The following is a 15723-nucleotide window of genomic DNA, read 5'->3' as shown; positions in this document are numbered from 1 at the left end:
AAGAAAACTGTTGGCTCATTAATCTCAGAATGATTAGGTAATAATCGATATTAAAGGTGAATTATATAAAATAATGTAGGTATTAAAGGTAACATATTGAATATATATATAACCTGTATTTGGCTAAAGAAGTACCATCAAATCATTCTCCTTCTTACTTCGAAGAGTTCACATCTCATTCATCATTTAAGTGTTGTTCTGTATAAAATTATGGCTGACGAAGAATACGATTATAATGATGCCAACGACGACTTCGATGATGATGTTGAGCCCGACAATATTGAAGACCTCGAACAACCCATGGAGGAGGGCGACACCATCGATATATTGCCACCAGGACAAGCATCTGGTGGTGTACCCAAAGATAAAAGGATATCCACCAAATATATGACCAAATATGAAAGAGCTCGGGTCTTAGGCACTAGAGCCTTACAAATAGCCATGTGTGCACCTATTATGGTGGAATTGGAAGGGGAGACTGATCCACTTCAAATTGCCATGAAGGAGCTGAAGGAACGAAAAATTCCCATCATTATTAGGAGGTTTTTGCCTGATAATTCCTATGAGGATTGGAGCATTGATGAATTAATTATTATTGATCATTGACCTATTTAAATTTGAGAAGATGTGTATAATTTTTTAACTAATAAAGACCTAAATGTATAATATACATGTTTAATTACAAAATTTTATTTCTCCATCATGTCCATATGATTTAAATAAATAACAAACAACGAGAAGCAATGTGAAGGGGAAGGAATGTACCATGTAATAAATATAATCAAACAAAATCCTCCTGCATTATCAAAAGATTCATTCCACGTCTTGGAGAATTGCCCACAAATTATTTAGAAGCTGTCGTTTGGCGGATTGTGGTGAATTTTTTACACGCATTTTAGAAATTAGAAATAATCGCCGGCCGCTTCTTGTACGTCTGTGCCTGCGGCCAATTCATTAATCCCTGACCGTTAGGACAAATTGGTCCATTAGTTTTAATGGCGGTGCGGCGGGAAGTAATTTAAGAACGCCGTGTACGTAATTACCAACCGATGGCATTTTGTTCAGACGTTCCAATTGCACCACGTGCCCTTCGTCACCTTTCCAAGCTGTTGCTTCAGTCATTTATGCAATATAAAGGATTCTGTATTTGTACAAAAGTAATATATAAAAAATTCCCAATCCTCATAAGAATTTTCAGGCAAAAACCTTCTAATAATTATGGGAATTTTTTGTTCCTTCAGTTCCTTCATGGCGATTTGAAGTGGATCAGTCTCTCCTTCCAATTCCACCATAATGGGTGCACACATGGCTATTTGTAAGGCCCTAGTGCCTAAGACACGAGCTCTTTCATATTTGGTCATGTATTTGGTGGATATCCTTTTATCTTTGGGTAAACCACCAGATGCTTGTCCTGGTGGCAATATATCGGTGGTTTCGCCTTCCTCCATGGGTTGTTCGAGGTCTTCAATATTGTCGGGCTCAACATCATCATCGAAGTCGTCGTGGGCATCATTATAATCGTATTCTTCGTCCTCCATATCTTTATAGAATGAGACAGAACGACACTAAAATTATGTACAGATTTTTTTAGATGTCTGTGATTAATGAATCAACATTGTCCTCTGTTAGGGATTGTTAACACTAATAAACTTCTATAGTTCACCTCGTTTTCTTGTTTTGTACACTTTTTATTGTTCTCTAAGGTATTTATATATAAAAGACAAACAAAAGTGGCCCAAAAAATAATAAACACCACACGACAGGCCTTTATTATTCCAATAAATTCCGACATTTTGTAATTTCCCTGCCACAAACCGTCCGGTGCGACCGAGGGGACACTTCACTAGCTTTCCCTCCGTTGTTTCGCCCTTTTTTTTCTACCTCGAGAACGCCGAAATAAAAAGTAATGTTGCACATATGGCGTATGCGGCCGAAACAATGATTTAGTGGTTTAACGTCCGTTTGATATACCTACAGTTTTATGTTGTTCCCGGCCAAAGATTGAATCTGATATCCTTTATAAAACGCCTTAAGCACCCAGCGCTAAAGATCCAAAGCACCAGGGTGATGATAAAGCATCCCCGTCTAAGTTTTTATCTACGTTTATTACGAACCGACACGTCCGCATTATCCGCGTTACTCGCTGTAAAGTAAATGCAGTTTTTTAGTGGCTGTTAAGTAGGTCGTAAAAGGGTGCACACCCCGCTGATGTTTGTTGTAATTAAAACATAAATGGGGGCGTGCACCAACTGGTGGTGCTTCAGTGCAGCCATGGCAACGCAACTTTTGATTTCCTCTGAAGCCCGCCAAGATCCGGCTAATCCGGCCGGAGCCTGACTAATCTGCAGATTAATTCTTTAGAAAAAAAAACCGGAGGTACGCATTGTTTCGGCTGATGAGAGTGGCGGATCGATGCCGGTGCATCCAGTTAATCGGCAAAGTGGGAGCCCCACGTTGGAACTTCACCTCGGGCTGCCGACTGTTTATTATTAATGCAAAATTTGCCTTATTAATGGTTTGATTATCTTGTCGGTGTTGCACTCCGGTAACACAATGGTCACGGTGATTAATGCGGTAGCATTTTGGACCCACCTGAAAGGATATAAACGGGATAAAAAATGGTGCGCCATTATATATAAGATGATATATTTCCCCACGGCAACAACAACAAGAAAAAAAAGTATTATAAATTAATCCGGAGGAAGCCAGGCTTGAGTAAAACGCCGTGTGCCGTGTAATTAATCAGTCAGAGCTAAGGATAAAATAGGTCGCAGCGTGAGGGTCCTGGGAAAGGGTTCAAAGTGATTGACCATTTATAATCGGATAGGTCGGAAACTTTAATCATCAAACAACGTTGGAGCGTAAACAATGGGAAAAAAGTACGACGAAAGTTTTGTGGAGTTGAATGTAATCATCAATTATGTGCTGTTTTGTTCTCTGACTCTACGTTAGGTCAACAGTCATTAAGAACATTACTAGGATCTAATTACTCTTCTAGTTTTTTACTTTTACATATTTAAATTGTTTACTATTCACATAATATTAAGATTAAGTAGGGTATCTCCTTCAAATTCTATATATTTAAGTCTTTTTGTTCTTCATCTGACTAAATGTAAAGATTATAATCATCTCTCCTATTAAATTATGTAAAGGTTTATTAAGGAGGAGACAAAGAAGTGTGTATGAAAAGTCTGGTAACCATAGTTAAAAATAAACTTCTATAAATGTATGTCTCATTTGTATTTTTAAGGTTAATTAATGGCTACCACAAATAATGCTTAAAATATCTAATGTTCATTCGAAACTAGACATGTTTACATGAAATAGTTTTGATGACAATGTCCAAAACTATTTTCGGGAAGCTGTATCTATGGTACAGAACTTCCAGGATAATCATTATAATAATCATTGTATGCAACCATGATTACAATCAAATTTTAAAGGACCAGTCTAAAAAGTAGTTTTTTGGTCTTTTTAAAGAACAGTTATGTGTCACATTACCGTTATTTCTTGGAAAAATCATTGAAATTATCGATAGTGTATTCACATAAGTAACGGAATGAATTAAATAATAGGCATGCGTTGTTCAGGTACTGTGCACGTGATTGTCGACAGAACGGTACTTAAAACTACAGATTCCAAATAATATTTTTAGGCAAACATTAAAAAAATATTCTTTTGGACTCAATAATTTAGCATAAAAATGAACAACGCAATACCTGGACTGTAGGTCCTTGACTTTTTCAGCCCTACTCAGAGATCTGATGGCCGACAATGGTTTGGAGCGTTGAGGAAGCTACATTTGTAGTACAGGGTGGTTTAATACTGAATTATGTTTAATGGAGGCTTAGTTGATCAATCTCTGACGAGAAATTTTCAATACAGTTCCAAGATAATTCATTGTAAGGGCATTAGTCAGTCCTTTGTGAGGGTCTGGGGTACTAAATTACATAATTTAACTGGTCACTAGATGAATTTAAGATTTCCTAAGGATTTACAACAATATAATTTATATATTTATTGTTTCTATGACTACTTAGTTTATTTTAGTTTCAACGAGTAGGCGTAGCTGATTCTATTTTGTTTGTTTGTTTGCGGTACCATGGAAGTTTTGTGAGGTACTTGAGTTGCTTCACATCATAACTGTTTAACCCATCATACAGTCTTCCTAAATTCTATTTACGTAAGTATTGTATATCCTGTAAAATAACTTGTTTATTAATATTGAAATTTCGTTGCTGTAATTCAGATAAACCTTATAACATATTGGACTGAAGCTTAGGATTTACGCGACTGTCATGGCGTCAACTTCAAATCCCCGCTCATTGTTGGAGTTATCCGCCAAGGCCGTCGTGCAGAACAAGATAAAAGTGAACACTGGCGATATTCCTGCAACCCTGATTGACCTGCTGAATTCTGGACATAAATGCTGCAATCCCCGTTGCGATGAAATTATATTTAATCCCTTGAATTATATAAAGTCGGAAGGGGAGGACAATTTATTGCAAAAACGCTGTGACAATTGCATGAGGTATAGACGTTTTCAATGCATTCATATTACTCCCCACTTGGTGGTTATGAGAATTGAGGATACTAGGGAAACAGGACAGGAGTCTTTGCAATAAATGTACTTTAGAATAGTTGTGTAGCTTGTTTCAATACATAGTATGTCGAATTCTTAATAGTTGTATTATTTTATCATAAAAATCCTACTACAGAAGACTACATCTTCCTTTTGGTGGTACCATTTAAAAGTTGGCAATTCATGGGTAAGTCTTCAATTATGACTGCAACATTTAAGAAGCCAACCATGTCCCCATCAATTAGTCTTGACCAGTATTTAATAGAGGCGGAACTTACGTTCATACACCATTTGTTTTGAGGAGGGGGTCACTCAATCATTTCTTCCTTGCATCGTCGACAACTTTATAGTAATTGTGTAGATAGTTTCAATACATAATATTTTGAATTCTTTATGGTTGTATTATTTTATCAAGGAGTCCATACTACAGAAGACTACATCCTCCTTTTTGAGGCACCATTTAAAAGTTGGCAATTCATGGGTAAGTCTTCAATTAGACTGCAACATTTAAGAAGCCAGCCACGTCCTCATCAATTAGTCTTGACCAGTATTTAATAGAGGCGAAACTTACGTTCATACACCATTTGTTTTGAGGAGGAGGACACCCAATCATTTCTTCTCTCCATCGTCGACAACTCGTCAGACAATTTCCCTTCGGCACACGTTAATTAAAACGGAATCGTTGTCATGGGGATTTGCATAACGGCATTGAAATCTGAGATGCCGTGTAAGGGCGACTCGCAATTGTAAACCACCTCAATAGTCTGGCGTTAACGCGATTTGCAATGCAAAAATTATCCCGTTTCGGTACGCTGACTTAGTTTAATGTTCTGGCTGATGTACCTTCCTTTATCTTTTGTATTACGGGTGAAGGATGCTGTTTGAGTGGAACATATGATTTGTAATTTAAAAATGGCGTGGTGGTAACCTTAATGTTCTTTACTTTGTTAATAGTAGAGAGTTTTTAATCAGATTTCGATGCTATTATGCAAATCCCTACGACAACGTTTCCGTTTTAATTAACCTGTGCCGAAGAAAATTTGTCTGACAAATTGTTGACGATGCAAGGAAGAAATTATTGAGTGACCTCCTCCTCAAAACAAATGGCGTATGAACGTAAGTTCCGCCTCTATTAAATACTGGTCAAGACTAATTGATGAGGACGTGGCTGGCTTCTTAAATGTTGCAGTCATTATAGAAGACTTACCCATGAGTTGCCAACTTTTAAATGGTACCACCAAAAGGAGGATGTAGTCTTCTGTAGTATGAACTCCATGATAAAATAATACAACCATAAAGAATTCAAAATATTATGTATTGAAACTGACTACACAATTATTATAAAGTTGTCGACGATGCAAGGAAGAAATGATTGAGTGATCCCCTCCTCAAAACAAATGGTGTATGGACGTGAGTTTCGCCTCTATTAAATACTGGTTAAGACTAATTGATGGGGACATGGCTGGCTTCTTAAATGTTGAAGTCATAATTGACAACTTTTAAATGGTACCACAAAAAGGAGGATGTAGTTTTCTGTAGTAGGATTTTCATGATAAAATAATACAATCATTAAGAATTTTACATACTATTTATTGAAACAAGCTACACAACTATTCTAAAACACATCTATTGCAAAAACTCCACTTGTAAGTCACTACTATCATCAATTGCCATAATAACAATGTCCAAGTAGGAAGTAAGATTAATACATTTATAATGCAAATACCTTACGCAATTGTCGCAGTGTTTTTGCAATAAATACACACGTCTTTCTTCTAAGTTTTCATAATTCAAGGAATCGAATATAATTTCATTGCAATGGGAATTGAGGCATTTATGTCCTGAATTCAGCAGGTCAATCACGGATGAAGGAAGTTGGCCTGTGTTCACTTTTATCTTGTTCTGCACAACGGCCTTGGCGGATAACTCCAACAATGAGCGGGGTCTTGAAGTTGACGCCATGACAGTCACGTGAATCCTAAGCTTCAGTCCAATATGTTATAAGTTTTATCTGGATTACAACAACGAAATTTTCATATTAATAAATAGGTTGTTTTGCAGGATATACAATACTTACGTAAATAGAATTTAGGAAGACTGTATGATGAGTTAAATAGTTATGATGTGAAGTAACTCAAGTACGTCACAAAGTTTTCACAGTACCGCACACAAATAAATCAAATGAAGTCAGCTCCCCCTAGCGGTTGGAACTAAAATAAACTGAGTAGTCATAGAAACAATAAATATACAAATTATAGTGTTGTAATTCCTTAGGAAATCTTAAATTCATCTAGTGTCAAGTTAAATTATGTAATTTAGTACCCCCAGACCCTCACTAAGGACTGACTAATGCCCTTACAATGAATTATCCCGGAACTTTATTGAAAATTTCCCGTCAGAGATTAATCAACAAAACCACCATTAAACATCATTCAATGTTAAACCGTCCCGTACCACCGATGCAACTTCCCCAACGCACCAAACCATTGTCGGCCATCAGATCCCTGAGCAGGGCTGAAAAAGTCAAGGACCTGCAGTCCAGGTATTGCGTCGAGGATGGATTGCCGACGTGGAGGAAAATGGGCTTGAGGGATACGCTACTGTACTACTTAACGTTGGCGCTGCTGTTCACCGGTTTGGGACACACGTTCCGTACTTTATATGAGCTGGCGATGAAATAATGCACGAATAAATTTTATGAAAGATGCACGGAACGGTGTTTTGTGTGTTTAATGCTTTGGATGGACGTTCAGTCAAAACTAGACGTGTGCACATAAGATGGTAGACTCTATTCGTTGAGGTTATGTGCTACTATACTCCATTCAAACTAGGTACGGAGTAACATGAACAAATTAATTTGTGTGATAGGCACGTGATCGCTGATAACTGATGGGTAACAACACGTTTCTTATTGGTTAGTTCAGAAGGTTTGTCACGTGTTGATACCTATTTCATACTTAAATTTTGCCAGGGCAGCATTCAGGCATAAAGAGTATCATGCCATTCTGGTTACTTATTTATTTAATTTGTTAATTGGTAAATAATACCAATTATAATGTTCATTTTTATGCTAAATCATTGAGTCCAAAAGAATATTTTTTTAACGTTTGCCTAAAAATATTATTTGGATATCTTTAGTTTTAAGTACCGTCCTGTCGACAATTACGTGTACTGTACCTGTACAGCGCATGCGTATTATTTAATTCACTCCGTTACTTATGTGAATGCACTATAGATGATTCCAATCATTTTCTCAGGAAATAGTTTTGGACATTTTCATCAAAACTATTTCATGTAAACATGTCTAGTTTAGAATAGACATTAGATATTTTAAGCATTATTTGGGACAGCCATTAATTAACCTTAAAGATACAAATGAGACTAATAATATACATTTATAGAAGTTTATTTTGAACTATAGTTACCAGACCTTTCATACACATTTAGTAATTACAAGTTCCACAATGAAATAACAATTATGACAAGTAGTAATATGCCTTTCCAATAAAATACAATTAGTGCACATAGTTCCAAAATAGATTAAAGAGTATTCTGGCTATAAACTAAAAATATACATTTTCCGTATTCACACAACGATTATACAAACAATAAGGCAGATCATCTCTTCCCGATGGCCGTGGAGTCGAACACACCTCTGGCATGCATCCTGCTGAACTCCCGTTCGATGTCGTAGTTGGCATAGAAGTCCCGGTACTTCTTCTTCCTTCTCTCGATGTAGAACCTGTGGAAGGCGACGGCCCCCAACGTGGTGTTGATCAGGACTATGATCAGGTTCCTCTTTATCCTAGTGGCCAATATCCCGTGCATCTGCGGCTTCTGCAGCTTGTGGACGCGTGTTGGTTCCTCGCATTGCGAGGACATTTTGTCACAGCTTCGGTGTCGGTCAGTCGATGAACATGTTGCTGGTATTACTTTGGACTAAGGTTTGGAGTTGTGCTGGTGGTGGGCCGTTGCCAAGTTACCACCACAGCCTCCTATTAGTCTAATTAAAGCGTCAAACTCCTTGAATCTAGCACGTCCATAGAACTGAATGAAATATAGATACCACAAAATTGTATCGTTAGTATGTTCGGTACAAACTTGCTACAAAGATTAGTTTGTGTGTTAAAAGGGAGCATCACAAAATTAACCGCAGCACCTGATTTACGGGTTCCAACACATTTAAAAGCAACGTAAACATCTGGCATGTTTGGTAGACGGCAGCAAACATATTTAAGGCGCAGTCAAAGCGATGCAAGAAGTGGTGGCGCAGAGTGATTAGTACGTGGGTGGAGGAGAGTGGCACAGAAGTAAATGGAAGTCGGTGATTTAAGACCCGTGCTCCGTTGAAAACCGAGTAAATTTTACTGCCTTAAAAGGACTCTCAGTCCCGGTATTATCCCGTCCGTTTGCAGGCCTCTTAAGACGTATTTCGGGAGCCGTGTTGCGGGTCATTATGGTTTATTGGCATCTTTTCCGCTACTATGAGCGATACTTTCGATTGTCGAGGCTGCGAGCACAAAGAGTTGCCATGCTACATTTACATTTTCATTTAGTTCAGACGCTTTTATTGTTGGGGGAGAACATTTGATTGTCACGACTGTTAAGCGATACTTCAAGTGTAAATAAAAGTTAAATTGTGTTGGGGCTCGGTTGAATATTCAAATTTTCGGAGAGCACTTCCGAGACTGAGGCTCCGGCGAAATAATATTGTTTGAAGCTTTTAATAAAGTGGTTCGGGTTCCAAATATAATAACTGGCTTCCTCAAATCGTGCACCTTGATTCCTAATATAAGCTAGTAGATTGCATTCTCATATATGACCATTCAAAGGTTTACATGCTCCAAAGTTAACACAAACTAATTCCCAACTGAAGTTAATGACTCTTCATATTTAACAGTGCTTTTTGACCCATAAATAATTCAACGAAAGCACTCACAAAGTAATATGTGACTTTTTATCACTCTACTTTTCATCCTCGAGTTTCCAACAAAGGTAAAAATATAATAAATAAATACATTTTCTAAGGATCCGGCCTTCAGACACTTTATTAAAATTTTCATCTATAAATCACTTTCACGTCACTTAAGCCCAAAGAACCGTCTCAGTTTGTATAGGCTTTTCATTACATCAAGCGAAACGATATTGAATATTCAATAGGAAACATTAAATGTTATGAATCAGCATCCAGAGTGTATAAAATACGTCCCCTAAATTTGTTGTGATGTATTTTATTAAAATACTTCATGATGCCCTACAAAATACAAAGAAGAAGAATGTTGGAACAATAATCAATCACTTCTAAAAAATGAATTAAGATAATCAGTATTAAAGGTATAACAAAAGTACCAGTTTCAGATCACAGATTTCTATAAAAAAATGTATTAAGGTTAGGTAGTACTGTAATCGGTATAAAAGGTGAATTAGAATAAATATATCCAAAAGATCATAGGTATTATAGGTAATATATTGAATATATATAATCCACATTTGCCTAAAGAAGCATCATTCATTCATTCTCGCATCTCATTTATCATTTAAGTGTTTTCTGTGTTATTCAATAAAATTATGGCGGACGAAGAATACGATTATAATGATGCCCACGACGACTTCGACGATGATGTTGAACCAGACAATATTGAAGACCTCGAACAACCCATGGAGGAAGGCGACACCATCGATATATTGCCACCAGGACAAGCATCTGGTGGTGTACCCAAAGATAAAAGGATATCCACCAAATACCATGTCCAAATATGAAAGAGCTCGGGTCTTAGGCACTAGGGCCTTACAAATAGCCATGTGTGCACCCATTATGGTGGAATTGGAAGGGGAGACTGATCCACTTCAAATCGCCATGAAGGAGCTGAAGGAACGAAAAATTCCCATCATTATTAGAAGGTTTTTGCCAGACAATTCCTATGAGGATTGGAGCATTGATGAATTAATTATTATTGATCATTGAGCTATTTAAATTTTAGAAGATATTTTAACTAATAAAGAACTAACAGTACAATTACCTATTTTTATTTTTTACTATCTTCATTTGAGCATCTTCTTTGTACAATTTAGATTAATTAATTGATTGATGTTACTTGTTCTTAATTTGACTGAAATAGAATCATCATTGGTAATGGTTAATTCTTCAGTGAGAGAATAGAATAGAAATATTCAATAAATTTCCAGGATAATCATTGTATGCAACCATGATTACAATCACATTTTAAAAAGGAACAACCTGAAAGGTAGTTTTTTGATTTTCTCTTTTAACTCTTGTAACCAATGATTGTAACTGGAGATGATTTAATAAAAACTGATGATTTATTTCTGGATTTATGCCAATACTCATAATAAGACAGTTCTTTGTGTCTACGTAGATATTGACTTATCCACTTCACAATCTTACCTTTAATCATGCTTTGAATAAATGATGTATGCTCTTAGTATCAATGTTCTTAAGTGTATTTGTTGAATGGGAAACAAAAAATCCGAACTTAATTTAATCCGTAACTAAACGGAACACGATCAAAATTGGATGAGACTCCGCCATCGGGAACAAAGAAAGGAATTTATTCCCGAAGGAGTTTCACACATCGATGCAACGAGCATCCATTTTCGTCCATCAAATAAAACATATCTCGTTGTTCCGGACACATACATTCCGGAGCACTCTATACCTAAGCAATAAATGTTGCATACGTCCAATTTGGCTCCTTCCTCGTGCAATAAATCGAGCCAGCAGGATCCGGTCGCCGTACTGTTTGTTTCTTATTTAGTCGCGTACGTGCGCCACATTAAAATCGATGGCCGGTCCATTATTTATCCGCGCTTAGTGCGGCGGCAGCGCAATTTTCCATAACCGTAAATTTCGTTCGGCTGCACATGTTCGCGGCAGGAATTATTAGTGCGAAATTGCGTGTCTGACTATCCAACCCCCGCGCCCCATTATCAATAATACATAATGCAAAACACACACAATGCATTTGTTAACGAACTAGATTTAGAGATTGCCGTCGGGGTTGGCTGATTAATTTTTTAATCAACTAATTGGCTACCATTAAACTGATGCATGTTCCTGCGGTTTCTATATTTCCTTCAGTTCTATGGTCTAATTCAAGGAATTTGACGGTTTAATTAGACTAATAGGAGGCTGTGTTTGTCACTTGGCAACGGCCCACCACCAGCACAACTCCAAATCTTAGTCCAAAGTAATACCAGCACCATACTCATCGTCTGACCGGCACCGAAGTTGTGACAAAATGTCCTCGCAATGCGAGGAACCAACACGCGTCCACAAGCTGCAGAAGCCGCAGATGCACGGGATATTGGCCACTAGGATAAAGAGGAACCTGATCATAGTCCTGATCAACACCACGTTGGGGGCCGTCGCCTTCCACAGGTTCTACATCGAGAGAAGGAAGAAGAAGTACCGGGACTTCTATGCGAACTACGACATCGAGCGGGAGTTCAGCAGGATGCACGCCAGAGGTGTGTTCGACTCCACGGCCATCGGGAAGAGATGATCTGCCTTATTGTTTGTATAATCGTTGTGTGAATACGGAAAATGTATATTTTTAGTTTATAGCTAGAATACTCTTTAATCTATTTTGGAACTATGTGCACTAATTGTATTTTATTGGAAAGGCATACTACTACTTGTCATAATCGTTATTTCATTGTGGAACTTGTAATTACTAAATGTGTATGAAAGGTCTGGTAACTATAGTTAAAAATAAACTTCTATAAATGTATATTATTAGTCTTATTTGTATCTTTAAGGTTAATTAATGGCTGTCCCAAATAATGCTTAAAATATCTAATGTCTATTCTAAACTAGACATGTTTACATGAAATACTTTTGATGAAAATGTCCAAAACTATTTCCTGAGAAAATGATTGGAATTATCTATAGTGCATTCACATAAGTAACGGAGTGAATTAAATAATACGCATGCGCTGCTCAGGTACAGTACACGTGATTGTTGACAGGACGGTACTTAAAACTAAAGATATCCAAATAATATTTTTAGGCAAACGTTAAAAAAATATTCTTTTGGACTCAATAATTTAGCATAAAAATGAACATTATAATTGGTAATATTTACCAATTAACAAATTAAATAATATGTGACTAGAATGGCACGATACTCTTTATGCCTGAATGCTACCATGGCAAAATTTAAGTATGGAGTAGGTATCAACACGAACCAACCCTTCCGAACTCACCAATAAGAAACATGTTGTTACTCATCAGTTATCAGCAATCACGTGCCTATCACACAAATTAATTTGTTCATGTTACTCCGTACCTAGTTTGAATGGAGTATAGTAGCACATAACCTCAACGAATAGAGTCTACCAACTTATGTGCACACGTCTAGTTTTGACTGAACGTCCATCCAAAGCATTAAACACACAAAACACCGTTCTGTGCATTTTTCATAAAATTTATTCGTGTATTATTTCATCGCCAGCTCATACAAAGTGTGGAACGTGTGTCCCAAACCGGTGAACATCAGCGACAACGTTAAGTAGTACAGTAGCGTATCCCTCAAACCCATTTTCCTCCACGACGGCAATCCATACTCAACGCAATACCTGGACTGCAGGTCCTTGACCTTTTCAGCCCTGCTCAGAGATCTGAGGACCGACAATGGTTTGGTGCGTTGACGAAGCTGCATCTATGGTACAGGATGGTTTAACTTAGAATAATGTTTAATGGTGGTTTTGTTAATTAGTCTCTGACGAGAAATATTCAATAAAGTTCCAGGATAATCATTATAATAATCATTGTATGCAACCCCGATTACAATCACATTTTAAAGGACCAGCCTGAAAAGTAGTTTTTTGGTCTTTTTAGAGAACAGTTATGTGTCACATTACTGTAGACAACTCCTCATACGTCAAGCCTCGAATACCTTTCTAATATTTCAAACTTATAACATAATATACATAAAATTGCTTATCTCAAACTCCCTTTAAAACGCCCAATAAAATTATATGAGCAATAAAGCTCCATTTAAAGCATCACATCTCCAATCCCATCTCTGAATCATCATTCTTCGTCCGTAACGCTGCTCCAGCGCGAATTGAACGCGCCCTAAACAAAAGCCATTTAAGGAAGCGTATGATGTACGAGGAAGAATACATATAACTTTAATATGACAGGCGGCTCCGACGTAAAAAAAAACGAAATAAACGGCAGGAAGCCAGGTGAGCGAGGCAGCGAGACGGTTTACGACGGGCCGTATACGGCCCAGGGGCGCCGCGGATCATCAATGACAGGCACACGAGATGCGATTGCGGCGCCCGCGGGCACCGCATCGACTTGACGGCGGGGGAGCTACATAAAAACGGATATTCTAATATCTCGGTTTTATTTTTAATTTTACGCTCGAGTTGAAGTGCTGGCAATCGATAAATCTGCAGTTTCAGGTTGCTTAACAGGGAGTCCAGTTATGGAGGTAAAGCAAAGTGTACTGGAAATAATTGTGAAGGCACAGAACTGCCTGTTGTACATCTGACAATAAAACTGGGACGTTAAATTTTTAATAAAACGTTCCGACTGATCTCAGTTGCCAAGAAGCTTGTATCAGCCCGCAGGCGGGAGGGGTAAAAAGCGAGGCAAAAAACGGCAATAACTTTTTATCGTTCGGGCCATATTCAAATAAGGAATCAATGGAGTGCTGAAAAATATCTGATTTTTCATATATTTGTATCACGTTTTATCTGATTTTCCAGGCGAACGCCCCAACGCAAAAAATAACGGATGACTGGGTCTGATTGGGTAAAAGCGCTGACGCCATGAATGGAGCTGGATGTGTCAGCGTTATTATGCACCACGATACCATTAATATTCTCCTGGGTATAACAGATTTTGTTCCGGCGTTTTATATAGGTGAAAAACAAACTGCGAAAGCTACGATTTGATATTGACACCGGGGTGCATAAATTTTATTAAGCTGCTCCGTCAGCATTTTAATTAATGTCTCAGCATCGTTAATCCGATGTTGCGGCTAGACAGGTGGCAAACAACAATGTGAATTAACATATTATGATAATAAACAACTTGTTGCCTCCCCACAATATAATCAGTTCAGATTTGTTACTAACCAACATCATTTTTCCTCATCGTTACTCAATTGACCACAAAACAATGGAACCCACTTAAATACACAACCACGAAATGTATAAAAACAAATTTGCATCAAAAACAAGAATTTCACCCCCCTGAGAAGCAGTGAAGGGCGTTTATCTATTCAGCTTCTGGAACATTCGTGGCGTTCCAGTCATTTCCCGGTCTTTGTATTTATGTTTGCCGACGTTGTGATTGATCGAAAAGGGAAATGATGGAATTCCGAATATCCTACACGATTTCGCATTGGAATTTTATTATTTGTTGAATGCAAATGGATGAATTTTGTTCTGTGTGCATTTTCACAGTTTGATTTTGCAGTTTTGAAGCTGCCTCATGTTTTATTTATCGTTGTGTGTTTGCGTTAGTTACTAATAAAAGCTGAGCTTGGGAGTTGTCACCTGTATCATCAGTTACCGTCATTATTTTGGACCTAACCTCTGATGATGACCTGGATGGAGGTTTTTAATATAAAATAAAAACTGTAGAAACGATGAGTCTACAGCTTCCTTATGTATTAATTATTGATATATATTTACATTAGAAACTTACTAAAAACTCTGCATCTGCCTCTTCATTTGTGTCATCAACTATCGTCATCATTTGCACCTAACCTCTGATGATGACTTCTTAAAGTATGGAGGTTTTTAATATAAAATAGAAACTGTAGAAATTATCTGTTTTTCTTTAAATCCAATACAAAAGATGTCACTTCTAAAGAGGATGATAAACCTATTGTGTCATCAAATGATGACTGATGAGTATCATCCATTTAGTCGTCAATTTCCTATAACTTCCTTATGTATTAATTATTGATGTATATTTACATTAGAAACTTCTAAAAACTCTGCATCTTTCTCTTCACTTGTGTCATCAACTATCGTCATCATTTGCACCCAACCTCTGATGATGACTTATTAAAGTATGGAGGTTTTTAATATAAAATAAAAACTGTAGAAATTATCTGTTTTTTCTTTAAATCCAATACAAAAGATGTCACTTCTAA

General features: G+C 37.2%; 4 protein-coding genes, 1 long non-coding RNA gene and 1 pseudogene across 8 annotated transcripts in view; 5 read left to right on the top strand and 1 right to left on the bottom strand.

The window, feature by feature from the left end:
• Positions 1–15723, top strand: part of LOC109604968 (Down syndrome cell adhesion molecule-like protein Dscam2) — a 174304-nt gene that overhangs the window by 92677 nt on the left and 65904 nt on the right. The window lies entirely within an intron of this gene.
• Positions 211–606, top strand: LOC109605687 (DNA-directed RNA polymerases I, II, and III subunit RPABC2-like). The gene has a single exon (XM_020022281.1). It carries the CDS (start codon positions 211–213, stop codon positions 604–606), a length of 396 nt encoding a protein of 131 aa, XP_019877840.1.
• LOC109605686 (DNA-directed RNA polymerases I, II, and III subunit RPABC2-like) lies at positions 1114–13194 on the bottom strand. The gene is made up of 2 exons (XM_020022279.2): positions 13181–13194; positions 1114–1565 (listed from the first exon to the last, which is right to left on the bottom strand). Exon 2 carries the CDS (start codon positions 1536–1538, stop codon positions 1119–1121), a length of 420 nt encoding a protein of 139 aa, XP_019877838.2. The 5' UTR covers positions 1539–1565; positions 13181–13194; the 3' UTR covers positions 1114–1118.
• Positions 3457–4682, top strand: LOC126264529 (uncharacterized). Its single transcript, XR_007547226.1, has 2 exons — positions 3457–4183; positions 4250–4682. It is a non-coding gene; the product is annotated as an uncharacterized LOC126264529 (long non-coding RNA).
• LOC109605689 (DNA-directed RNA polymerases I, II, and III subunit RPABC2-like) lies at positions 10151–10547 on the top strand (annotated as a pseudogene).
• Positions 11757–12333, top strand: LOC126264528 (cytochrome c oxidase subunit 6C-like). The gene has a single exon (XM_049962907.1). The coding sequence runs from the start codon at positions 11842–11844 to the stop codon at positions 12103–12105; it is 264 nt and encodes an 87-aa protein (XP_049818864.1). The 5' UTR covers positions 11757–11841; the 3' UTR covers positions 12106–12333.

The sequence above is a fragment of the Aethina tumida genome, chromosome 2 (genome assembly GCF_024364675.1).
Source record: "Aethina tumida isolate Nest 87 chromosome 2, icAetTumi1.1, whole genome shotgun sequence".
Lineage (NCBI taxonomy): Eukaryota > Metazoa > Arthropoda > Insecta > Coleoptera > Nitidulidae > Aethina > Aethina tumida.
Note: the sequence above shows the minus strand (reverse complement) of the source record. Positions and strands in the feature narration are given on the sequence as shown.

Coding starts and splice junctions, on each gene's coding strand:
- LOC109605687 (XM_020022281.1), top strand. CDS start 211: ATGGCTGACGAAGAATACGATTATAATGATGCCAACGACGACTTCGAT.
- LOC109605686 (XM_020022279.2), bottom strand. CDS start 1,538: ATGGAGGACGAAGAATACGATTATAATGATGCCCACGACGACTTCGAT.
- LOC126264528 (XM_049962907.1), top strand. CDS start 11,842: ATGTCCTCGCAATGCGAGGAACCAACACGCGTCCACAAGCTGCAGAAG.